The sequence below is a fragment of the Gambusia affinis genome, linkage group LG14 (genome assembly GCF_019740435.1).
Source record: "Gambusia affinis linkage group LG14, SWU_Gaff_1.0, whole genome shotgun sequence".
NCBI lineage: Eukaryota > Metazoa > Chordata > Actinopteri > Cyprinodontiformes > Poeciliidae > Gambusia > Gambusia affinis.
Genome location: NC_057881.1, coordinates 7,902,512 through 7,928,829, shown reverse-complemented (window position 1 = coordinate 7,928,829; position 26,318 = coordinate 7,902,512). Strand labels below are relative to the sequence as shown.

General features: G+C 37.4%; 2 protein-coding genes across 6 annotated transcripts in view; one reads left to right on the top strand and one right to left on the bottom strand.

Moving 5' to 3' along the window:
* Positions 1-20,220, bottom strand: part of skiv2l (SKI2 homolog, superkiller viralicidic activity 2-like) — a 25,780-nt gene extending 5,560 nt beyond the window's left edge. Inside the window, exons 1-25 of the mRNA XM_044138081.1 lie at positions 20,124-20,220; positions 19,166-19,284; positions 17,572-17,693; positions 17,297-17,414; positions 17,043-17,157; positions 15,920-15,994; positions 15,784-15,837; positions 15,523-15,686; positions 14,113-14,268; positions 13,872-14,017; positions 12,131-12,277; positions 11,967-12,051; positions 11,779-11,885; positions 10,710-10,856; positions 9,203-9,299; positions 8,908-9,120; positions 8,409-8,519; positions 7,062-7,173; positions 6,858-6,976; positions 6,078-6,209; positions 5,838-5,975; positions 1,815-1,919; positions 1,448-1,583; positions 870-996; positions 558-768 (exon numbers count right to left, since the gene is read on the bottom strand). Coding sequence (XP_043994016.1) covers positions 558-768; positions 870-996; positions 1,448-1,583; positions 1,815-1,919; positions 5,838-5,975; positions 6,078-6,209; positions 6,858-6,976; positions 7,062-7,173; positions 8,409-8,519; positions 8,908-9,120; positions 9,203-9,299; positions 10,710-10,856; positions 11,779-11,885; positions 11,967-12,051; positions 12,131-12,277; positions 13,872-14,017; positions 14,113-14,268; positions 15,523-15,686; positions 15,784-15,837; positions 15,920-15,994; positions 17,043-17,157; positions 17,297-17,414; positions 17,572-17,693; positions 19,166-19,284; positions 20,124-20,136 — 3,069 coding nt within the window. The 5' untranslated portion in view covers positions 20,137-20,220. The remainder of the gene's footprint in view (positions 1-557; positions 769-869; positions 997-1,447; positions 1,584-1,814; positions 1,920-5,837; positions 5,976-6,077; positions 6,210-6,857; positions 6,977-7,061; positions 7,174-8,408; positions 8,520-8,907; positions 9,121-9,202; positions 9,300-10,709; positions 10,857-11,778; positions 11,886-11,966; positions 12,052-12,130; positions 12,278-13,871; positions 14,018-14,112; positions 14,269-15,522; positions 15,687-15,783; positions 15,838-15,919; positions 15,995-17,042; positions 17,158-17,296; positions 17,415-17,571; positions 17,694-19,165; positions 19,285-20,123) is intronic.
* Positions 20,159-26,318, top strand: nelfe (negative elongation factor complex member E). 5 transcript variants are annotated; one of them, XM_044138095.1, is made up of 11 exons: positions 20,159-20,232; positions 20,688-20,781; positions 21,132-21,201; positions 21,643-21,788; positions 22,528-22,602; positions 22,700-22,737; positions 22,817-23,112; positions 24,301-24,463; positions 24,555-24,609; positions 25,821-25,923; positions 26,070-26,318. In XM_044138095.1, exons 2-11 carry the CDS (start codon positions 20,707-20,709, stop codon positions 26,207-26,209), a joined length of 1,161 nt encoding a protein of 386 aa, XP_043994030.1. In that variant the 5' UTR covers positions 20,159-20,232; positions 20,688-20,706; the 3' UTR covers positions 26,210-26,318. The 5 variants fall into 5 exon arrangements, with proteins under 5 accessions (XP_043994030.1, XP_043994034.1, XP_043994031.1 ...); XM_044138099.1 differs by lacking the exon at positions 20,159-20,232 and adding an exon at positions 20,383-20,462 and having other exon boundaries at positions 24,301-24,445; positions 26,133-26,318; XM_044138096.1 differs by lacking the exon at positions 20,159-20,232 and adding an exon at positions 20,383-20,462 and having other exon boundaries at positions 24,301-24,445.

Sequence of the window (26,318 nt, the reverse complement as noted above, 5' to 3'; positions counted from 1 at the left end):
GGTTTTCTCACACTATTAAACAAATATAAGGATGACCGTTGTCGCCCTCTAGTGGACTGTGGCCAAACTACAACACTAAAAACCAACTTTAATAAACGACTGGAGCTAATCTGGATCTAATAAACCATTAACATTAATCGACAATAAATCTTAAGTCGATTAATTGTTTGGATTATTAGTTTGTAAACACAGTGGACTTGACTGCAGAAAGAGCCGGCGGCCTTAAATGCTCGCTGGTTGCCACGGTTACCCGTATTGATCATGCTTTTAACGTTAGCTAGCATGTTGTCGGCGGAATACAATTGCTTAATACAACGTGATAAAATAAGTTATGTTACTAAATTGGCATTAATGAGTGAGATGCGTCTTAATGACGGATTAAATGCAGGCGAGTCGACTGAGACGTCGGACATTAACATGCTAGCAATATTAAAGCAATTAGATCACGGTAACATCATCAGCTCTCAATGAGATTTGCCGAATCCCTGCCAGTTGTAAATTATTATTGCCAATAGTTTAGTAATTCCTCTACATTAAACACATCCAGAAAAACACACCTGCTCTGCAAAGGTGGGCGAGTGGACGCAGTTGAAGTCCCGCAGGCTGTCCTGAAGCACGCGGAGCCTCATGGAGCCCTCCACCACGTCCACGCTCTTCAGCTGGAGGTCGTTCACCGGGTCCAGGGTGGCCACGCCGCCTGGGTTCGCCTCGGCCAAGCGCAGCAGCTCCTGCGTCGCGGTGGAGATGGCCTGGCCGGGAGGGTCGGCTCTGAATCACCAAGGGGCGTAAATGATCGCCGTTATCACTACAGTATCACAAAATATTGCGACACAATTCATTAAAACATGAAAGATGGATGCTAACCGCACCTGAACCGCGGCTGTTGCCTCTTGTTGTAGTTATCGATTATTCTGTCGGAAATCACTTTGAGGGTTTTCACTGTGATGGCGGATATGTCCTGAAGTTTTAACTTCTGCACCGTGTGGCTGCATGGACCTGACAAAAACAGCAAGACAACGTCAGAAAAACATTATTCTGCGTCTGAAAGGCCTGCTTGTTTATATATAAAAAGAAAGCAGTTATGGACTTCTCCTATGCATAACTGCCTCCCTCCTGGCGGGCAAAAAGCTGCTAGCCGACAATGACTAACATTGTTTTTAGCTGTTAAGTTATCAATAGATCTTTAATATACGCCTGACATTTAAAATAAAAGGGGACTAATCGTCAACACTATGTTAACAAGGCCAGGAAAAAGATTTTATTAGGAAAATAAATAGCGAGGAAGAGGGAAATAGCTCAATTATGCTAGCTTGACTTTGACAACCTTAACATGTAGATGTGGTGTGGAATTCAGTGTTTCAGTTCAGTCAAAAATGTTTTTAAAAAAGGTGAAAGAAAGAGGTGTAATAAAATGTTACTTTGATGTCATGGGTTTGTGCAGCTCTACCTTCAGGTATGAACAGAGCTGTGTTGTACAGGTGCTGGAAAGTAGCGTTGTCCTCAGCCTTTCCATCCACTTCCTCGTTCCCCTTCTCACAGATGATGAGCGCCGTGAAGGTGCGATTCACAGAGTCGTTGGACACCTGTAAAACAAACAAGACGGAGTTATTAATAGAATAAAGAAATTTCACTCACAAGGGTTGTCTTCCTGCTAATAGCGGGCCACGAAGGTGATTTTTTTTTTTTTACTGCTCACAGATCAAAAAGTACACTTGAATACATAATGATCAAAAGCTTGAGAAATTAGGTCAGATGTTTACAACTGTGAGAAAAAGGGAGAACGTAATACCCGAGGTCCAGAGTGTGTTTTCTACCTGTAGAATAACTCCCAGCGCGTTAAGGTGCTGCTTGTTGTTGACGATGACAACTCGACCAACAGAAAGCGCTTTGAGTCCGCTCACAGACTCCAGGATGGCTTTCTGAAAACAAGACAGCAGATAAATATGAAGCCAAAGTTACCTTCTTATGATCAGTAAAGATGTAATAGAAAACCTGAATGAGGAATAGGGATGTTCCTAATTTACCTAAAAGCAACACAAGTGATTCAAATGCTTAATGAGAAGTTTCCTGTCGTGCATTTTAAAACAGAAAATAACTATAAATAGGGACAAAAATGTCATTGCTCATGAGAAACTGGGAATATTCTCGGCAAACTAACTTCTAAAACCCAACACAGTTTTAGAAGTTTCCGCTGCTTCCCTTTGGAAGCAGAGCAACAGATGTCAATTTAAATACTGATTTTATTTTTCCAAAGGGATATCCTAAGATTTGGACAAGGTGAATTTATTTACGCTTTTAGAAACAAAGGAAAAATAATGAAAGGCAGAAATTTCAGTGACTTATAAACATTTAAAACCATTAAAAACCAATTAAAAGGCAACAACAAATGGTCAGATAGTTGAATTGTTTAAAGGCATTCAGGAGGCAAAGCAGACCCCATTTATGTAGAGAGAAATACCATCCATCCAATCATGTCAACAGATTTAATAATGTAGCCAAATTCAGTTTAGAATGCAACAAATTCTTTAAGGGGTTGCCCTGGGCAACCACACTGAATCGCCATGGCAACCTTTACTTTCCTGGTTTAAAACTCAAATTTTCTAATACTGCTGTTCTCTAAGCCAGGACGGCGCTCTGTATTTTTATTTGGTTTTCGGTGAGTCTGTTGGACAAAAATCTAAATTTAAATTAATTTCACAAACATTTCTGAGGAAAATTGGAGATGTTGCAATTTCTGCTGCCTCATTTTATCTAGAAAACTTAAAACACATTGGTCCCAAAGTGCTTCAGTCAGTGAGGGAAATGCTGCTTTCAGGACACTTTTGAAAGTCACACAAGTATCTATTATATATATTTACATCAATACTTTTATTATTACTTATTTATTTATTATTATTATTAGAACCTTGCAACTAACAATCTTTCAATTTGCATGTTTTTAAACATACAACTGAATGACAAACTGTCTACGTCTAAGCAATGATTATAAAACAGAGCCCTGATGGGAGGTTATGACATCACAACAATGATGTCACACATAGACTGATGATGTCACCAATGTCACCCTTTGATACTACAGCTTTTATGAGTCATCAAAATTCTCTCCAGTTGGGTTTTGGCCCTGAAGCCGTCTGACCTACATTTTGCTTCGCTCTGACATTTTTGGATTTACCCACGAGAAAGATCTCAAAATGTATAAAACTGAGAAGGAGAAAGCAGCAGCAGCAGTAGCTGCTGTGTTTGATCCTGAAAAAGTCCGCAAGCAGAACAGGAAGGCGCTCCAGAAGCTCATTAAAGTCAACTCAGAACTCGAGAACGCCAAGCTCCGCAGAAGACGTTATCAAAATCGGACAAGACTGGAGAAAGATGAGAAGGAGTTTTTCGAGGAATCCGAAAGACGGCTCTTTAAGCTGAATTTGGAATCTGACACCTGGATTTACGAGAACGACAAACTGGAAAATCTATGCAAAAGGAGAGATCTGCTTTTTGATGTAATGAAAAACACAAACGAACAACTACTTGAGGCACCTGTGATGAAATCTTTGAGAAGGGCCGCGCAGCAACAGCAGGAACGGCTGACATTTCTTAACAAAGAGTTAAAGAAAAATGTCGCCATCTTGTCACGACAACTTGTACATCAAACTAAACTATTTGATGAGTTCACAGAGAAGGAAAGGGAAAGCAATGAGATGATGGCGCTTCAAGACAGCTACTTTAAAGAGATCAGGCAGAAACTAAAACTATACGACTTGGTCACTGTGAAGGAGAAAGTGGCGGCGGAACAGGAAGAAGTGGAAGAAGAAGTGAGAAAGAACGAGAAACTAGTGAACATGATCAAAACGTTGAGACAACAAGCAATCAATGTGCCCATGTTGAAATACCAGTTTCTCTGCGCAGTAGATGAGAAACGAAGGCTCTCAGCCCTCAACAAGGAGTTAGAAACTGTGATTCAGATCTTAACAGACAGACTTTCAGATCAAACTTCCTGGGAAGTTGCTTACAAAGACATGGAGAAGAAGATCAGAGATCTGGAGAAGACTGAGAATGATTACCTGAGCAAGCTGTATGAGGTGAGAGCAAAAACAAAAATTGGGACCAAACGAAGGCTTTCCGCGTTTAAAATAGAGAGAAAGAAAGACGCGAAGATGGACAAACGCTTGAATTATTTCAAGTCTAAAATCAATGACCTCCTGAAGGAATATAAGGCCTTCCAACCAGAAATTGAGAAATTTCTGGGGGACCTTATACCTCCTTTTGATGTAGAAAAATCCCCCCATCCTCTGCTGAGGGGATCTTTAGCAGAGGATTTGAATTCAACAGAAAACACTCCTGTAGTCAGGAAACCAGAAAAATTTTCAGATGACTCTTCAAGTGAGATAGATTACAACCACAGCCTCAGTGAGGAGTCAACAGATTCCACTGAGAAACGTCCACAAACCCCAGTAAGAGGAACACCTATACGAAGAGCATTTAATTCAGAGGATGAGTCAACAGAGTCCACAGATTCCTCACAAAATAGAGATAGTTTGTGCCCCACAGCTGACGAGACGTCTGAAGTCAAAACATCAACAGAGGATTCAACAGATTGCTGTGAAGACAGCGAGGATGCATTGAAGATACGTTCTAGTTCAAAAGCCAGATGTTCAAAAGCCAGAGGAGAGAGTGAGGACTCAGACAATGACAACAAATATAAAAGAAAAGCAAATTTTCGACGGACGAAGGACAAAGTAAAAGGCAAGAACAAGTTAAAGGAGGGATGGTGGAAGTACTTTTCCTGAAGGGAGAAGAGGAACAGAGAGAGGAATGGACGGACGGAGGGATGGACTTTTACTCAGGTTTTCTCTGGGAGCTCCGGATTGGCAATACCATCCGAAACATCCATGATAGATAAATCGGTCGATCATTGATGGGTAGACAGAGGGAGGGGGGAGGGGGGAAAGAGGGAGGGGGGGGGGATAATGGGCATATTTTCTAACTTAGGTTTTCTCCGGGTGCTCCGGTTTAAGAATACCATACAAAAACATCTATATGTAGATATACAGATTTTATATATATATAAACATTTGACTATATACTTTAATTAATATATATGTATTTTTATATAAAATGAATATATGGCTATATATATTTTTATGTATATATAAAATAATATTATTTATCTATATGTTTATATAAAATAAACATGTGGCTATATATATATAAATAATAATAAAAATAAATAAATAAAAATAATAAATAAATGATTATTTATTATATATATATATCTGCAACAGAATGGTGACCTCTCCAGGGTGAACCCCGCCTCTCGCCCGGAACGCAGCTGGAGAGGAACCAGCAACCCTCCCGACCCCATTAGGGACAAGGGTGAACAGAAAATGGATGGATGGATATCTATCTATATATATCTATGTATTTATATATATAGATATATATCTATATCTATGTGTGTGTGTGCGTTTGATGAGTCGATTTTCCTTCTTTTATTAAATAATGAGTGTCCATCTGAAAACATGGCATGAGTTTGTGGGGTAGAAATTCCTTAGTTTTTTTTAAACTTCTTCTTGCACGTTAAGATCATTGTAGTGCTTTAAGTAGTACTAGCTCTAGCACTTAACAAGAAGAGTACCTTTTCTGAATGAAACAGATAATCAATGTATGATTGTTTGTCGATATCTGAGGGAACTTGAATTTAGAGAGTCAAAATGTAAATGAATCCAAAGGGAGTGGGGAGGATTGTTGTTTTTTTATTCACAGCAATAATACATCTAGACTGTTTCTGAAACTTTCTGCAGTAAATGCAGTTTATATTTATTTATTAATCAACTGATTGGGGTTACCTGCAGGGCTTCTCTGGTGTTTTGCATCTCCGTTGCTGTATGATAATAAGGCAGGATATCAGAGAGCTGGCCCTCTGTCTCTAGAGGAGGAAGAGACGCCAACATCTGCTTCAGATGGCTGATCCTCTTCTCATGTGCCTACAACAGCAGAAGAAGAAAAACAGATTTATTCGTCAGCTTTCAGACTGACTTCTTACTGCTTCTCTGTTTGCTGCTGAGTTGTTATTGTGCAGATGTCACCTGAGTGTCTCTGTGGCTTTCAGAGAAGCTCCTCCTCATCATGTCGGTCACTCGGAGCGCTTCGACCCGCAGCAGGTTTAGGATCATGGTGTAGGTCAGTCTGAACTGGGACTGGAGGACGGTGGGCTTTCCCTAAACCGAACAGAGACAGAAATCAGGCGAAACTGTTTCTGAAATTTTCCAGCAGAAAGCTCAACTGCAGGTTATATTTATTTATTAATCAATTTCTATTTTTTTTTAAGTCTATTTCTGGGATGGAGTGCCTTTTGAAGAATACATTTATTGCCAGACAAAGCAAGGAAGGATTGAAACACTTGGTTGAAACAATTAATCGTCAACTAATTTAATAATTGGTTAATCGATCGAATCGATATTAAAATGACCTTTCCATAGCAAATGGTCATTTCACCCCCAACATATTCAGAGCAGTAATTAAGCCAAAACTATACAAAATATGTATACATTTTGGATTCAAGATAAAAACAACTTAGTAAATATTTTCTACCCAAACCGCTTCAAGTTCGAGTTCACTAAATGAATGCTATGCTACTGCATGTTGGGCAATAAAATGTTTATTTTCTTATTTAAAAAAAAAAAAACAACAACATTTTTCTGCATCTTTTAGTGTGTTTTTATGGTGGTTGAATAAATAATAAAGATCTGGGCCCATGACGAGTGGAGAATTTGTACATCGTAACAGTCAGGAGATTTTGAAACGGCACATTTTCACTCCCATCACAAAAGTCTCTGCTGTGAGTTTTTAAACATGGAGGGACTCACCATCATCATGGCGTGCAGATCGCCCATCTCATGAACGCCCGATTTACACAAAATGATGACTGTTCCTGTGGCGTCCAGGCCTCTCCTTCCTGCTCTGCCCGCCATCTGAATGTATTCACCTTGAAGTGCGGATCAAAATGCAGAAGATTGGATCAAAATGCTGCTATTTATCCGATGAAGGAGAAAGCTAGGAGCGCTTCAAACCTGGCAGCAGGTTCCTGAAGCCGGTGCCGTCGTGTTTCCTGATGCTGTCGAACACCACGGTCCTGGCAGGCATGTTCACTCCCATCGCAAATGTCTCCGTGGCGAACAGCACCTGGGAACAGAAACGAGCGGGAAAGAGATTACAGCAAACAAACAGCTGTCTTTATTAAGTGTCCCATTATGTTTCCTTGAACAGGTTGGGATAGATCTATGGACGATACCAAACATGTTCATTACATTTTTTTTGCACAAAATCATCAGTTTAGTTTTAGAGGCTCTATATAAATCCAAATAAACTGCTATTGTTTATGTCCCTAACTCAACATTTAGTGAAAATGGATGCAAACAGGTGAGCAATTATACAACTCTACATCTTTGAAAAGTAGAAGTAGATCCTCCTGCACAATCAACAAGAATGTAGCAAGTAGTTTCTGGATGATAGGTCAACAGAGTGCAGGGTTTCCCCCAGTGTACTGTAAGCCTGGCGGGCCACCAGGCTTTACTTGGACCCCCACCAGGATTAGCATTGTTTACTGATTTTACGTTTTTTTATTGTGTGACTTTTTAAGACTTTATAGTTAGGATTTAGGTATTTTTAATAATGTCTTCCAATAACACACATTTACCTAGTAATATTTAAACATTTTCTGTCAACATTAAAAAAAATTAACTCAAAAACATGCTAGGTTGCTGGATGACTGCCCTATCACGCCTCTACACTGGGCTTACCGGGTATCCTGGGGGAAAACCTCTTTAGTAAGGCAAGGTAAGATTTGATAAAGTTTTATAAGATAAGATAATCCGTTACTAGTCCCACAAGTGGGAGATTTTAGCTGCATAAAGCACATATAGCAGTAAAACCAGCTGATTTATGTGTTGGAACTTAGCTTGGGTTGCTAGGTAACAGGCTATGCTTTGCTGGGGTTGCTAGGTAACGGTGCAGTGTGACTCAACAATCAGGAGGTATTTAAAACAGCACATTTTCAAGACACCAAAAAACATTAACTTACTGCCAAAAAAAAGGCTGTTTTGAGCTGCTTGTAGAAGCTTCTGAGAATCAGATCCAAGTGTAAAAACCTGCAAATTGTGAATTCTGCATCATAGGTCCCCCCCTTTTTCTTTTTTTTTTTTGTGGGCTCTAGTGTCCCTTATATGACAGTAGGCTGACAGGAAAGGGGGAGGAAGAGAGGGGAAGACATGCGGCAAATGTCGCCGGGTCCGGGAATCGAACCCGCGACGGCCGCGTCGAGGACTCAAGGCCTCCAAATGTGGGTCGCGCTATCCCCTAAGCCACCGCAGCACACCCATCATAGGTCCCCTTTAAACTAAAAACAAACAGCGACCAACCTTTACGAGACCTCGGGAGAAAAGCATCTCGATGACCTCCTTCAGGATCGGGAGGATCCCGCTGTGATGGACGGCGATGCCTCTCTTCAAAAGGTCCCGCATGAGCAAGATCTGCACAAGCAAGTCTGTTTATCACAATATATTCTGCTATAGTGCACAGGAACAGTTAGTCAACAAGACAAGACAGGTTTTCTGTAGGTTTTAGATCTGAGGACTGAGAAAATTTTGATTTTTCCATGTTTTCCAGATACATGAAACTAACTAATTCTTTTAAGTTGGTTTGGTAAGATTAGGTGATTTTGCAGTTTGTAAATATTTGAATAATTTCACTTTTGGTTTTCAGAAACTGAAAGCCATAATCATCAGAAATAAACTAAATCAATTTAAATTCGTCCCTCTGTGAATGTAAATAAATTAACTTTTCTACAATCTTCTGAATGACTGAGTTACATCTCAGTACAGATCAACTTTCTTTGTTTAAATAGTTGCAGCCGTTCACCTGGGGCAGCTGCCGGTCTCCTCCTCGCAGCCGACTGAGGCTCTTCTGGAAGAAGGAGTGGATCTCCGCCTTCTCTATGGAGGTGGTGAGGTCCATGGAGTCCAGCGAGCGGGCATTCTCGTCGCATCGCGTCCGAGAGAAGGTGAAGGCCACCACGGGGGTCTGCTGGCGCTGGGACAGGAAGTGTAGCAGCGTGAGCCACACCGCTCGGTCCTGGAGGGAAACAAAAAGGACGAAATGTGAACACAAAAACCGTGATGGTGGGTGGAACCAAGAGGCAACGCAGGACGATTACCTGGCTGGCGGAGGTGTGCTGAGGCGTGCTCTTTGTGCCGAATGACTGGGCGTGTTTACTGGTCCGCTCCTTCTTTGTATCGACAGCGGTGTAGTAGCTGAACAGACAGATTTTTATTTTTATTCACTGAGACCGCTGCCTGGAAACTGCAGGTACTTTTATTGATTTGAAAAAAGTTCCATGTTTAGACAGCACCTGTAGTTCTCATGCCAGGCCACTAGATGGCACTGTGTGTTTAGCATGTCTATCGAACACACTTCATTAGCTTTCACTTCATTTTAAACCTTAACTCATGTACAACAGAGTATTAGACCCATAACAGAAAATAATTTAAGTCATAAAATTACCAGAGTAAAGTCAATATCACAAGAAGTTACTCAAGAATAAAATGGAATTAAAAAGAGAATAAAGTCATAATATTACGAGAAGTATTATGAGAATAGTCAAAAAATATTAATATTACAAGAACTCATACCAGAATAAAGGCGAATTAATACGGGAATAAAGTTATAGTATTACAAGAAGTCGTATGAGAACAAAGTCATAATGTTATAAGAATTAAGTTGAAATATTCTGAAAATAATCGTAAAATTGCAAGATTAAAGTTATTATATTACTTGAATAAAGTCAATATTATAAGAATAAAGTTGTAGTGTTATGAAAATTAAGTCAAAATCATGAGAATGAAGTTGTAACAATATAAGCAAAAGTTGGTATTACAAGAATAAAGTCATAATATTTTGAAAATAAAGTGATAAAGTTCCAGAGACAAACTCAAACAAGAAAAAAGTCTAAACAATACAAGAATAATGTGGCAATATGAGATTAAAATCATAATACTACGAGTTATTCTTGTAATACTCTGCCTTTTTTCTCATAATATTATGACGTTATTCTCGCACGAGTTTATTCTTGTGATATTATGACTTTATTTTTGGAATTTTATCACTTTATTCTCATAAGTTTTTTATTTTTTTATTGCGGCCCTAATACTCCGTCACAACCTCATGTAACGCATACATTTCTTTTCAGAAATCACGCTAAACTGTGGGGCGTGCTGTGGTGACGTAGGGGATAGCACAACCCACATTTGGAGGCCTTGAGTCCTCAACGCGGCCGTCGCGGGTTCGATTCCCGGACCCAACTGACATTTGCTGCATGTCTTCCCCCAATCTGCTTCCCCTTTCCTGACAGCCTACTGTCATATAAGGGACACTAGAGCCCACAAAAAGACCCCCTGAAGGGGAAAAAAAAGACAGAAATTATGCTAAACTGGACAGGTTAAGTAACAAAATGTTCTCCACGATTGTTTCTGTTATCTCCCCCTGTATGTGTACAATAAACCCTGAAATCATCCGTTCTGACAAATGCGCCTTCACACCTGCAGAGCTCTTCACACCTCCGCTGGGCTGCTACAGAAAAGTTTCACTCTGAGACCTGATGTCAAAAAGCGCCGGTCAGACTCTGGTCACTGGTGTCGTGTAAACGAGCGGCTGGAGAGACGTACCCTTTGGTGAGGAAGTTTCCTGCAGCGTCCACCAGCAGGAACATCTCCTTCTGGGTCTTGGTGCTGTTTCCAGTGTACAGGTAATGCTCCAAAGGTACGGGCCGCTTCATGGTGCTGATCACGTAAATGTGCCTCTTCTTAATACGACTGCGGACCAAAGGACTCGGGTTAGAAGTTTCAGAACAGATTTATAGCCTCCAACTTCCAGTTTAGCTTTGAGAAGTTACCAGGGCAGAAATGATTCATCCAATTAATCATTTCGGATTAATCATGATTAATAATTAATCATAATTAGTCATTTCAGATTAATCCGATTAATCACGATTAATTGTGATTAATTACGATTAATAATGATTTAATCCGATTAATCACAATTAATCCAATTAATTGGTTATTGAAATAATCTTCAATTAATTGCTAAATCAATTAATTGATTTAGCAATCAATTAATTGTTAATTGGAGTATGCAGACTCAAAAAAGGTTTAAAGAACAACATATTCAGAGAAGAAATTAAGCTAAAACTTTGTAAATATGTTCTACCCAAAACTCCTAACATGACACAGTTTTAGCTTCATGTAGCTCAAGTGGTGGAAAAATCAAAATGTCCTATTAAGCATATTTTGCCATCAAATGATTAAAAAAAATTGTAAACTGATCTACAAATGATCAAGCATACACTAAAAAAATAGTCTGTTTTTGTATTTTAAACTACAAAATATATCTATTCTTATTTACATTATTTTAAAAGGGAACTGAATTAATTTTTATTTGCACATTTAATGTATTTCTAATATCGTTTAAAAAAAGACTTAAGTAGTAAATGAAAAATCTGCAGAATGTATTAACTTTTTTGATAAATTTTCGATTAATTGTCAGAATATTCGATAGGATAATCAGTTACTAAAATAATCATTAGTCGCAGCCCTACGTTTTGAATTTGTTTGTAACCTCCTCAACGAGTCAACAATGAATAAATTTAGTAAGCTAGCCACTCAGAGGGTTCACCATTGGTCAACCTAATAATTGATTACTAAAATAATTGTTAAATGTAGCAACAGAGGTTATTACCCGATCCACTCGCTGAACTCCAAGGCATTCGGCACCGTGGCGCTGAGCAGGATGATGCTGACGTGATCAGGTAGCATGATCAGCACTTCCTCCCAAACCACCCCTCTCTGAGGCACACAAACAGAAGAAAAACTGCTATTCTCACAGGGGAAGCAGAGGAAATAAAGCCTCCAAAGAAATTTCCTGACCTCAGCATCATTAATATAGTGGACCTCATCGAAGATGACCCACTCCAGGTCTCTGATGACCTCTGAGCCGTTGTACAGCATCGACCTCAAGGAAAGCAGCAAGACAAGTCAATGTAGACGTTTTATTCATCATTTTGAAAGCAAAATACTCAACATGGAGATACCTGAGGATCTCTGTGGTCATGATGAGACAGGAAGACTCGGGACTGAGCTGGACGTCTCCGGTCAGGAGTCCCACGTCCCCAAAAGTGCTTTTAAAGTCTCTGAATTTCTGATTGGACAGAGCTTTGATGGGAGACGTGTAGATGGTCCTAGAAAATCCCAGAGGTCCAAACAGGTTGAATTAGGATCATTAGTAGTACTAACATTTCTGTATTTTATGTTTTTGTGTCTTTATAAAGGCATTTGTTGTGTTTAAAATGTTTTTATGTATTCTGTGCCACACTTTGTGGCTAATTTAAAATTCTTTATAAGTAAAGCTAGATTGGAAAAGGAGCTAAAATATTTTTGTGAAATTATCATGAACAACATATTTTATCAATTTATGTTTGATAAATAATAGGTCTGCACAATAAATCATGAATATGTCACAATAGCAGTGTGTAGTCCTGGAAGCACTGCAAAAACACAAAATCTTACCAAGTATTTTTGGTCTAGTTTTTAGTGCAAAAATGTCTTCTTATAAGATCAATATTATGGGATTATTCACTTAAAACAGGCTTCTATTTTTCTGAAAAGTTATCTACTGTACTAAGATATTTGCAATAGAATCTGAACAAAAATAGTTGGTATAATTTTCTATGTTTGCCTGGTGTGGGTTAGAAAAGATAATGAGGAAACAAACATATATTCCAATGGGGGTAACATTTATGAATATTACCCCCATTGGAAGATTTTCTTATATCATCCAGCCCTAGTAAATAAATAATGCACCAACAATGACAGGATTATTGATTGTAAAGATAAATTCAGTACATTAAAACCTTTAATCATATTTTGATTGTTCTGTTTCAGCGCCATCTAGTGGTGGAGTCAGAAACGCTTTGTTGGAATCAACAGTGGCTTGATTCCTAGTCACTGTTGACTTGGCTCATGAGAGAAGTGGGTTTTTAATGAATTATGTTAATCACTTGGTAATGTGGTGCCTTTAAAAATGCCCACTAAAAACATTCAAATTACAGAAACAAGTGAGATAATTAGAAATTCAGATAAACATGCTGCAGAAAGTTTTATCCATTTAATCCGCAATACAGTCCCATAAATTCCCAACAAATTGAGTTTTATTTCATTGTTTCCACTCCTCTGTCTAAAACTAATTTGTTTTTATTTAATCAATTAGTGTATAGATACAGCTTTGGAAAAATGAGAGATTGCTTACAATTATAAACGGTCATATACCTATATACTTTTTATAGGTTTATGTTTGAGTAAAATGAACATTGTTCTTCTGCTTTATGAACTAATGACAACATGTCTCTGAAATTACAAGCAACATTTTTTTATTTATTTGCAGAAAATGAGAAATGGTCAAAATAACGAAAGACATGCAGAGCTTTGAGACCTCAAATGATGCAAAGAAAACAAGTTAATATTCATTTAGAAACGACAATACTAATGTTTTAATTCAGGAAGAGTTCAGAAATCAATATTTGGTGGAACAACCAGGAGGTTTTCAGTGGGGTTCAGTGCAGTGGGCTCTTCATTTTTTCCAGAGCTGCGTATTTTCAGCTTGTTGTAGATAATTTCTTTCTGAATCCATATATGCACATTGCCTTTTGGATCATTATTTGTATTCTTACACAGCTTTTAAATCAATACCCCTGTTAAATCCCAGCCATTATATCTCATATGTTCCTCCTTCCCCTTTAGGCAGGCGGTAATTAAGCTGCACCAACAGTTTCTCACCTTGTCATGTGTTTCTGGGACAGAGCGATGGCGTACTCAGCCACCACCGTTTTGCCGGCCGACGTGTGAGCAGCTACAAAAACAGAGTCGTGGGCCTCCAGCCTCAGCACAGCCTGCTTCTGGAAAGTGTCCAACTCAAAGGGCCACTGAAACAGAGGAAGGCAGAGAGTCAGGCACCAGCAGACGCTCCATCACAGCCAGACAGCGATAATTCAGAAATGAGTCATATTCGAGTCGCCACCTTGAATGCCGGGTTTGGGATGCGTTTGTAGAAATCCTCGCAGGGTGACAAAATGTCCACAGGGATGGCCCATTTCTTTTTCTCCTCTGGGTTCTTTTTTGGCTTTGACTTGTCTGTTTTTCTTGCCTCTGTTTGGGAACGAGAAGACTCTGCATCCTGAAGACGGACAAAATTTTTTATTTATTTAAAGCTTCTTTTTTAAAGTGATTAATTACAGCAAGAATAAGTCCAATTATGTCATATTTTTGTTTACCAATTTGATGTGATGCATTAAACATTACAGTGAGATTAAAACATTATACAGTTACTGTTCTGAAGAGAAAAAGATTAAATTCCAGTTTATTTATGTTTCAAAGAGTTGATTATGATGCATTTTCTGTCTAATTACATATATAATATTTTTTGTCGGCACTTAAAAATTTTCACTTGAACTGTGTCGGATTCCTACTGCAGATGAATGTGTGTATGAATGACTGTAGTGTACAGTGTTTTGGAGTCCTCTGACTTGAAAACACTATTGATCATACTTCAGCTAATTATTAATCATTGGAGGGACCGTGACGGACGATGGAAGTGATGGACGCTAGTACTGAACAGAGCCACTGAAATTGTTTTCTCAAGTTGTTTTTCTCAGTTTATTCACTGATTCTACTTGTTCGAGTCAAGCTAATTTGTCTGAGAACTTAATACACCTGGTTGGGGCTCATTTATACAGACAGCGGTATTTACAAAAGTTGCTAACCGCTAGCTTATAAATCGATCCGTACCTTCTCCTTCCTAACATGTTGATTAAATTATCGACTTTGTCTGAATTCACGCCACATGATTTATATCAATACGTTATAAACAGTGTTTGGACCAGCAATAAAAACGTACAAAAGACTAGATGCTAACCAGTCTTTTCCATACATGTTCGAAAATTGTGGTTTTCTCACATTGTTAAACTCTGACATTTTCATAAAATACACTGTAACAAACCCGGAACCTCTTAAGTTGCTGAATATAAAAGCTTATATTTCGAAACAGAACCGCTTAAAGTGTATTCTGCTTCCCACAAACGTACTCTGGACCGTTTCTTTTCCCCATTCTAGTACGGTCGCCATCTTTAAAGGGTACCTAAGGCTCGGCTTAAGGATGGCCAAAGGCGCCCTCTTCTGGATGGCGGCCAAACTACAACACTAAAAGAAGGTCTAAGAGGACTGTTACTTAATTTATTGGAACTAATTTTACTCTAATAAACAATTAATCGGTAATTAATCGTAAGTGAATTAATTTTCTATACCGCTTGCAGCGTTAATAGTAGAAGGAGAAATACAATTAAATTAAAGATCTTGATGTCCAGGTCAACCAGGATAGTTTTAATAGTAGTAATAATAATAATAGTAGTAGTGGTGATATTAAAAGAAACACCTTTATTCCCAGGTCTTCCAGGCTATTAGTCCTGGGAAGTTTGACGGCCTCTTGTCCTGCTTTGTCATCCTCCTTCTCCTCTGCTTCAGGCTGGAGATCAGGAATGTCTTCCAGTGTGGACAGCAGAGACATGAGGTTCACCTCTGGTTTTGCTATTTTGGCATCTTCACAGAGCAAATACAAAAAGCAGGAACCAGTAAATAAATTATCTCAAAGTTTTAAGAGCAAATTTATATATTTTTTAAATGTCTTGAACCAAACCTTTGTCAGAGAAATCCATCCCAGCTTTGAGTCCAGGAGGGATTTTTAGTAAATCTGAGGTAAACAATAACATGAAATGTTATTTCCTTTGTGGCAGTGATTTACAAACTTATACTCTCAAAGCAGAAAAAAAAACCTTTCTCAAAGTCTATTTCCTCCTCCTGCTCAGATCTCGTCTTAATTTGGTCCAGAGTGAGTTCCTCCATTCCTCCTGTGAAAAATCAACAATTAAAGATTGATTAGCTGCTTTAAGCAAAACTCTACAAAAATAATATTTATTTTTAATATTGCGCTTCACAGGATCCAGACGTTCTGGTAAATGTTTAAAGTGGCTTCAATCAGCAGTTCTGTAAGCTCAATTTTCAGGTTAAACTTTTTCTTTGACCTTATTTAGACTTTACCAAAATATGTTTTACTTTAAAACCTCCTGTAAGATTGATTGATAAAGTTATATAGCAACATCTTTACAGTATTTTAACTTTCTGTACAAAAGTCTTGTTTGTTCAATTTCATTAACTTCTGTTAAAAAATACTTTATTTGATCAAAATTAAAATTAAATATTGCTGTAACTCATATTATAAAGAGTCTTTGTAGATGGTGATGCTGTGAAAAGAAAAGATTTCCAGTAGTAAGCCTGTCGCAATAAGCAATTAATCACATAATAAATTAAAATGATCTTGACACTTTTCATTCTGATTAGAATTTTTCAAGGGAAATTTTGTTTAAAGAGAATTCATAATACATTTTATTTATCGTTTCAGTTGTGTGTGTTTTTTATTTTAAGTTTTATTTATGTTTGGTTATTGTGTTTTATTTTGCATATTTAAAATGTCATTGCGTTCTAGTGTTAAGGGTTCTTAACAAAATTTTAACTATTTTAGTCTTTGAGAGGACAAACTTAGCATATTGATAAGTAGCAATTATCAATATGCTACTTTAAAATAGTCTCAAAACAATAATACTATCCTTTATCGCAATAATTTTTGGGACAATTTGTCACGATAGGCCTCTGGAGTAGGGGTCAGTCTGGCAACAAATCTGAAAAAGCCTCTCACTGAAGACTGTTGCTGTATGACGGCATCATTGCTGTCATGAGATGCTGAAAGAAATATTAGAAGTATTTAACCACCAGATTACAAGAAACTCTGCTCAGATCAGAGCATAAAGAAATAAGAGACGAGTTTAAAACCTCTGGACAATCCTGTCCACAAATCGCAGCAGAAAGGAAGTTCTGGATCAATATATCAATATCTCTAACCGGGAAGGAAGGGGTAGTTAGTGTTGCTTCCCCGAAGGCTTTCAGAAGGAGGCCCAGGCTGACGCTGCAGTGACAGCGAGTTTTTGGCCGACAGGCCAGTGTTTTCAAGTAAAACCTAAAAAAACAAGCCAAACAAATACAGATATTGGTTTATTTACTGAGATGGAGTTGGTTTAAGCATTAATGCATCAGTTTTACTCAACAGTTCTGCAGCGATTGAGCGGTTTATTGGTTTACAGAAGAGAAAGTGTCACCTCTGTGAAGTCCAGCAGCATCCCTGTGGTTGGATCTCTGACGACTGAGAGCCCAGAGTGAAGGGGAGACGGGGTGCAGCTGAGCAAAGAGTCGACATTAACCTTCCTTTCAGTCACCCTGGTGAGAAAAACAAAGAAAATATCACATCTTCTTCAAGATATCATAAATTTACTATGATAGTGATTGTACATCCTTTATTGGTGAAATTATCATTCTAATGTGTCCATAATGGGCTTTCAATAATGACATCAAGATAATAAACAGAGTGGTATACTTGAGAAACTTCTGAAAGGCAAAGTCTGTGTCATGGATGGGCAGCCAGGCTGGATCCTGCAGAAACTGTTTCTCCACTTCTCTCTCCAGGCCCAGGCTGGTGGGTGGGAGTCCATGGGGAAGCTGTGGAGGATGGGATAAGATCAGAAATATTATGTTTTTTCCCCATTTATTAATCAATAAGATTTGGACTGGACAATAAGGCCAGAAAAACATATCACAATATTAGTGTTTCATATTGGTTTATATTGATCATCATTATTTTTTTTAAATATCTAAAATACTGTCAAACTGGAGGCATAAACTTTCCTGTTTTATCCACAGTTTTCTCTTCATGCTGTTGTTTTTAAAATTTTTTTAGAAGTTAAGACACATAGCGGCGGACCTTTAAACTCCGACATCACGTGTTACTCAGGAGGTCGTTGCTAGGTAACCATAGAATGAGTAAGTTGCTAGGTAACCATAGAATGAGTAAGTTGCTAGGTAACCAAAGACTGAGTGAGTCAGTTGATTCCGACTGAGTGAGAGGTTGAGAAGCTAAAGCTAAAGCTCAAGCTTCTCACAGGATCAGAGTTCAGTGAACTTATGAAATATTCTGTTCCGATATATTTTCCATTAATGCTGATCACATGTCTATCATGATATATGTTGCTATTGATTTATTGTCCAACCTTAGATTAAATTTATCTGGAGGAGAAATGAGTGATAACAGACAAAAATTGCAAAATACAACATTTATTCAAAGACAAGAGGAGAAAAATAATGAAGTCAAAGGGAAAATCTTAACTTCTGCCATGCTGTAAAATTTCTTTGGAAATTGCTTTTTTGCAACACTGAAATATTTCACTGTATTATATAACTAGAGTAAAAACATTTTTGATAATTCCCTTCATTAAGGGAAAAATTTCCTTCATTAAGGGTTTGGACCAACCTGACCTTGTTTGAAACTCTAATTTCCACATAAACATAAGAGGCAGTTGGGCCACCTTTGGCGACAGCAACCTCAATCAAGAGTTTTCAATAACTGATAGTAGGAATTTTACAATTTTATGGAGAAATTTTAATCTTGAATTGTTTTAATTCAGCTACACTGGAGGGATTTACGGGCACAAACAGCCTGGTTCAGGGTCTGCCATCACATCTCAATCAGGTTCAAGTCTTTGGCTAATCCAAAACTTTCTTCCTGATTGTGTTCTGTATTATTGTCCTGCAGCACAATACAAGTTCACTCAAGCTTAAAGTCACAAACTGATAGCCGGATTTTCTCCTCCAATTGTTTTCTGTAGAGAAATGGAGTTGAGGTTGATTTTGATAACTTGTCTAGGTCCTGGAGCAGCAACACTAACTCATCCTTGACAGTCAGTTTTTTTTTGTCTTGAAATACTAGTAATTCTACATCAGATAAAACAAATATCCAGCTTAACAGTGGTCCGCAGCAGCCAGGAGAAATGCTCTATCTTCTTTCACAGTTAATGTAAAATAGTTATATTGTACCATGTATGTACAGCAAATCAAACAACAGAAAACAGTTGAGTTAGATGTGACAAGCTTGTGAGATTTTATTATTTTAAACAGTAAACCTGCCCTGTACTGACCGTGCTCTGGGGAGGCAAAGGCTGGTCAGGTAGCGGGTGTGTGATGAGCTCAAACCTTCCTGAGCATCCCATCTCCAGCAGGGACAGCGGCAGGTCCATGGGGCCGACAGGGGGTACATCTACACTCAAAACAACACAGAGGCTCTTTAACAGTCACATATTTTGTAGAGGATTAGCTTCTTAACAAAAATTAAAACTTTAATGTCATAAATCTGAAATAAAATTTTGAATTATGACTTTAATGCAAAGGAGAAAACTCTTCAGTTAGTTCTACTCATTCTGACTTTTTTTCCCTCCTATTTCTGAGATTAACATCAGAAGAGCTGAAAAAATTCACAAAGTAGAAGTTGCATTTCCAAAAGAGATGGGTCATGAAAAAACAATACCGACTGAACAGAAAATAAATTAATCTTTGGATATGTAAAAAACCCTATACAATGGTTAATCTCATTATGATTTATTTTCTCCTAATTCAGAGATTAAAGTCAGATTTTTTTTTCCTGAATGTTGAGATTAAAGTCACAATTCTGATGGGGGGCGGGGGAGTCAGGTTTCCGAGATTACACTAAAAATTCAGACTTTTTTTTCTTTCCTTTTTTAGAATTATGGGATTAACGTTATTTTTTTCCTCCAGGGGCTCTAATTTTCTACCGTACACATAAACCACACTACAGAAACCAGCAAAGCTTTATTCACACATGTAAACCGCAGGTAGTTCGAAAAATCTATCTATTAGACATGAATGTTGCTTTAACAGATGAAGTGCACAAAGAAAGCAGATCTTGCTACAGACATTAGATCAGTAAAGTTAATTGTACATTTGATCTGGTGTTGATTGAAGTAGTAGTTTAACTGAAACCTTTACTAGCTCCGCATGCAACAAAGCAAAACGAAACACATTTAAGTTATTTAGGAATATTTAAAGGACATGCTGATTTTCCGCTGAAACACAACGTACGTATTCTGTCCATCGTCTTTCTTCAACAGACTGAAACTTGCCACCATGAAGCTCTGTCCTGTCCTGCCCTGCTGTCGCTGCGGAAGTTGCCCGGAACTCCAAAGCGGAAGTAGGTAGCATTTGAAGCTAACACAAAAAAATAACAAAACAAAAAATTTGAAAAAAAAAAAATAAAAATACACGTAGGAATATAGTTCATGAAATTGGTAATATCAAACAATAATTCTATGTATATTTTGTTGTTTTGATTTTTTTTTAAGAAATAAAAAAAAATACGTGCTTACGTATTATCTACGCGTCGGTGTTTTTGTTTGAGCCGTTTGCCTTCCAGAGAAGGTGGTAAGTAATTACAATATTATTTTAGAATAAGATAATTCATGTTTTGGGCTTTTCTGCATTAATAGAGCAACTCTGTTTTTGCTATTTGTTGTTTTGTTTACCCCTTGTAGTCTATGGAAATTAGCTACCCTGCCGTTTCTGGCTGGTTAAATTAGACGGCTAACGTTGGTTGAAAATAAAAACTCTGTTTTGATTCTCCTTTTTGCCTCTTTTTACTTCTATTAGTGCTGTAGCTGTTGCTGTCATGGTGTTGTTTCCGAACTCACTAACGGAGGAAGAGGAGTCTCTACAGAAGAAGTATGCTAAGCTTAAGAAAAAGGTAATCTCCTGGTTTGAATTGTTTCCTTTTAGATCGCAGCGATCCGTTACTATGATAAATATTGCTTAAAGGCTCAAATGCTCACCTAATTTTGCTCTACAAAAGCCTGAAATGATTCATACTTAATATTAATAGTGTTGGTGGATGAGTGAATGAATAGAGTAGCATAAAAATAAAATGAAACAATCCTTTATTTTTCCCTCTTCGGGGAAATTTCAGTGTATCAACAGCACAGTAAAAAGTAATCTATAGATATGTCCGATTTTCTTGTGGTTCTTGTGAAGTTGCTAACAGAGTATACTGCTGCAACATCAGTCAACAACTAAGTGTTTTAACTGCTGTAATTTCAGAAAAAGGCACTTCTTGCACTGAAGAAGCAGAGTTCAACCAACCAAACAAACCAGAGTGGCTTGAAACGGAGTAAGTGCTTTTGATTGATTTTTAATAGATTTATTACTAAATGTATTACTAGTGAACGTTTTTGCACCAAAACGAGGAATTTGACTTTGGCTCTACTTTGCTATCGGTGAAGATATTTTACATGTGTACGGAAATAAATATATGTATAAGTAAGACGGGTCGAATTAATGCAAAATATGATCATTTTAAGAACTGTGACAATAACAGCAAGCCATTGTGACAACTTAAGCAAGCTTATGAAATACACATTTATTGAACTGCCTAGAAAGGTGGGCGTATCTTATCTGGGATGCCTTTTTTTTTGTTGCTTTGATTGTGTTTAGTGAACTGCTGAGGTAAACTAGAGAAAATTAAAATTTTGAATGCTAATCAATTAGCATTTATTCATGTAAAATCTAGGTTGGTTTTTATTTGAAATATTTCACTGTTTTTGTTTTGCAGCGCTGTCGGATCAGCCTGTTGTTGATACCGCAACAGCGACAGAGCAAGCTAAAATGCTCATCAAGTCAGGCGCCATCAGCGCCATTAAATCAGAGACCAAGAACTCCGGCTTCAAACGCTCCCGAATGCTAGAAATCAAACTTAAGGTACTGTATCATTAAATACAGGGCAGTGGAAAATGATTTGGACCCCAGAAAATACAGATTTCCTCTGTTTTTGCTTTTTTTGTCACTTTGATTACCATTGTCTGTTATTTAAATTAGTTGGATTATCTGAAAATCTGTGAGTAAATAGTATTCCTCAATCCTGTGTAATAAATCAGCCATTGTGTGTAATATGAATTAATGGTTATTTCAGTAATTAATTAATCTACAGATTATCTTGGTGATTAATCAATTAATTGGATAAAAAAAAATGGCACAACCCACAGATTTTTCATTTAACCTCTTAAGCCTTTTTATACAATCTTAGAAACACATAAAAAAGCCCAAATAAAAAAATATATAGCTAATTTCCTTTTTAAATAAGAACATTTATTTTATTGCCTAAAATGCAGAAACATAGCATAGTAAATCTGAAACAGGTGAAACTAAAACTGACAATTGAGGAATTCAGGGTAAAACAGATTTACAGACAATTCTAAGTATTTTTACAGTTTTGGTTTAATTACTCCTCTGAAGAAGATTTTTCAACGAATTGCCTTATTTGAATCTGCATATTCCAGTTAATGAATAATCAATTACTAATTTATTTGACAATTATTTTAATAGCTGATTAATCCAATTAATCATTTCATGATCTGTATATTAATTGGTTTTAATAAAGGAACCTGCAGCTTATCTCCTTTTCTGCCTGTTTTCTTCTTTTATTGTTCCACTTCCTCAGGACCCAGAAAAAGGTCCGGCTCCTGCCTTCTTACCCTTCCAAAGGAGTGTCTCTACAGATGATGATCCACATGAGGTATAAATGAGATTTTATGTTATTCATATATACATTTTCAAACATCGGTAAATGATCTGCTTTCTATTCTGAAGTTTCTTTGTGTCGTCTGTTCTAGGCTGGAAAGAGAGGTCAAATGAAGAATCTGTATGAAAGGTAAAAACCTGAACCTGAACAGATCCTCTAAAAGTGTCCCTCTATGGGTCCAACAGAGTGTCTTTTTGCGTCCCTACAGCTTCGTTAGTTCAAGCGACCGATACAGGGAGGAAGAAGAAGGAGGCGGCATGTCCTCCAGCCGTGATGTGGACCGAGAAAGGGACAGAGACACAGACAGGGAGTGGGAAAGAGACAGAGATCGGGATCGGGATCGAGACCGGGAACGGGAACGGGAACGGGAACGGGATAGAGACAGAGGCCGGGACAGAGACAGAGACAGGGAAAGAGAACGAGAAAGACACAGAGAACAAAGCAGAGAGAGAGACAGAGACCAGGACAGGGAGCGGGACAGAGACAGAGACGCACCTTTCAGAAGTAAGTAGACTTTCATAGATGGTTCTTATTTATTTATTTACTTTTTAAAATATTTTATTACAAATTGAAAGCATTAAAATAAAACCAACTAATACAAGTACATTTCACAGAATATATGAAAGGAGAAGGATCTTGGATGACACTCCTTTGTGTATTTAGGATGCATCAAACTGTTGAATCTCTAAACTGACTTATCTCTCCTGAGAGTGACCCAAATGTCTGTAGAAACAGTCTCTATGTCTTGATGCTGGATTTTAGACATGGAAGTGATTAAAGCAGCTACATTCATGGAAAAAATGATTTCATTACTTCCATAACATTGCGAATCAAGAAGTAGCTCCGTAACGATAAAACATTTTGCTGGATGATAAATAGTGTCAATAATTATTGCTACAAACAATAATATTTCTTTGAGACCATTTTCAAGGAATGTAGTCGTATGATAATGTACGTTTGCGCTTTCAGAGACCAATAGACTTTGTTTTGTAAAAAAAATGTTTAATAACCATGAACAACAAAAATGAAAAACCATACAACCAAAACTTTAAGTAAAATGGATTAGGATATGTATGTAGAGAAAACTGTCCTTCAAAAATATTAATCATCTGAATAAAGCTCATTTTAGTTATCAATTTATTAATTGCTTCTTATTTGGGTAAAATTTAAAACTTGCTTTGCTTCTTATTCCTTATCAAAAATCATCTAAATTGTTGCTGCAATCATCTCAGCTAAATTAGCAGAAGTTCACTTTCCATCTTTCAATCTTTCTACCCAAGGCTACTTAATATTAACACATTTTCCTCTCTACTATGTTCGTTTTTCACACATTTTCACGTCTCCCTCTGAGCTTTTTTAGAGTCACAGTCCATCCAAGATGGCAAAGAAAGTATTGTAAAGCAGACGTTTAATGCATGACACTCTAAGTAGCATAGCCACTAAATCCAAGTAGTCCTTTAAGCATTTGTGGTTTTGCAACAAAGATTGCAAGTCCACATATTTTGAATTTCTGTTGTAAATAAAAATTATAAATCTGAAATATTCTCCTCTATCCCTCATAGAGCACACTTTCTTCAAAAAGCTTTATCATGTACTCAGTTTATAAATAAACGGAAATTAGAAAAGATGCAAATGGTTTACTGAGAAGTGTGGTTTTGATTCTTGTTTTTGTTATTTTGTTTTTCCTTTCAGGATCGGACTCGTACCCGGAGCGCAGAGGTGTGCGTAAGGGGAACACGGTGTATGTTTACGGCTCCGGCCTGGTGGAGGACACCCTGCGCTCGGCCTTCTCCCATCATGGGAACATCATCGACCTCTCAATGGACAACCCACGCAAGTACGGATCCAGCACTCTGTTAAGTTAACCATTATCCTGACATTCTTCATTCCTGATGCATTCTCCTTATTATATTCACTTGAACTCTTCCTTATGTTTCTCTTTGCAGTTGTGCATTTATCACCTTTGAGAAGATGGAGTCTGCAGACCAGGCGGTAGCTGAGGTTGGCACTTCGCTATTTTTACATTTTATGGAGGCTTTCCACTTATTTTCAGTCCATTACTTCACTACTTTTAATGAAAAGTTGTTATATGTAAGTGGGGGAAATCTCTGCTTTTTGTCATACCAGATTTGATTTAAAAAAATGTTTCCTCTTTTTCTAAAAAAAATAGTGCAGACAATATTTTCAAAACGTGGCTTTTATTTCAATCATCCCTTCTTTGTGTTGTATGACAGAGAATTAAGAGCAGGCTATGAAAATGTGTGTTTAATTGTGAGAACATAATCATATTCGCTGAAAAAAAGGTTCATTTTTACATGAAAAAAACATCTTAAATTTGCTTCAAGACGTTTTTTGGATGAGATAAAAACTTCTTACCAAGATGTGACTTGACCACCACAATCCATGTTTTTCTTCAAAATTGACACAGTTGTTTTCACAATTATTTAAAACTTCTGCTATTGATAATAACAACAAAACTCTTCCATTAAAAAAAATCTATATTTCTATTAAGTAGCAACTTATAACAAAGTAAAGCTTCACAAGATCCTGAATTTTCCACATTTAATTTTATTTGTTTTCTTCCACGTTTGAGTTCTTCTAAAATTATGACTGTATTCTGGTAATATTACAATGTTATTCTCATACTATTTTGATTTTATTATAATAAAGCTGTATTCTTTGTAACATTATGACTTTATTCTCGTAATGAAATTTTAAAAAATCACAGCCTGGTCTTAATATCACATTACAGAGTTGACCTAAATTCAAAGTTCAAAGAAAAATAAACCATAAAACAAGCATGTCAACAAAAGATGGCGGCTCTGGACGCACTGACATCACACTGACATCACACTTAACTATGGAAAACCAAAGAAAGAATTGGTAGAAAAAGAACAAACAATTTTTCAAAAATTAAATCTTAAAACCCAAACACTCTATTAATTGATAAAACCCAAGTTTAATGTGACTTAAATTTGATCTGTGAAACATTCAGGCATAACAACGTCCCTAAACTAAATCAATGTTGTGTCTGTATGTTCAAACTTGAGTCTCTTTTCCATTAGCAGCTAACACTAAAACATAATATTTCCAATTTCACTTTAATTAAAAAGTAAAGGTTGAATCGCAGAATTTCCAGATCTTTATCTTCAGGTTAAATCTTTCCATGAAACTGTTAATTATTTTTGCCTGTTTGTGTTTTTTCCCGACAGTTGAATGGAGCTGTGGTGGGAGACGTTCATGTCAGAGTCAGCATTGCCAGGAAGCAGCCCATGCTGGACGCTGCCACCGGAAAATCAGTGTGGGCCTCCCTCGGTAAACTCTTCTTCTCTTGTTCATTAAGAACCCGTTCTCAATCTGTGCCGTTGTCAGAGATAACATTTGCAATTTCCCTGTGAATGTACAGTACAAACACAACAAAACTCTTCCATTTTCACCCGAAATTGTTGTCGTGTAAACAGGGCCTAAGACGTCTGTTCTGAAGGTCAACGCCCGTCATTTCTTTCTTTTTTTAAATCTTCCAGCCGTGCAGAACAGCACCAAAGGCTCGTACAGGGATAAGAGGAACCAAGTGGTCTACAGTGAAGACTTCCTGGAATAAAATAAGTTTTGTTTTTTTCTTTTTAATGAGAAGCTGGCCTGTATTGTGGAATTGTTTTTTGTTGAATTGAATAAATCACATTCTCAAGTAGAATTCCACAAAACTGGGA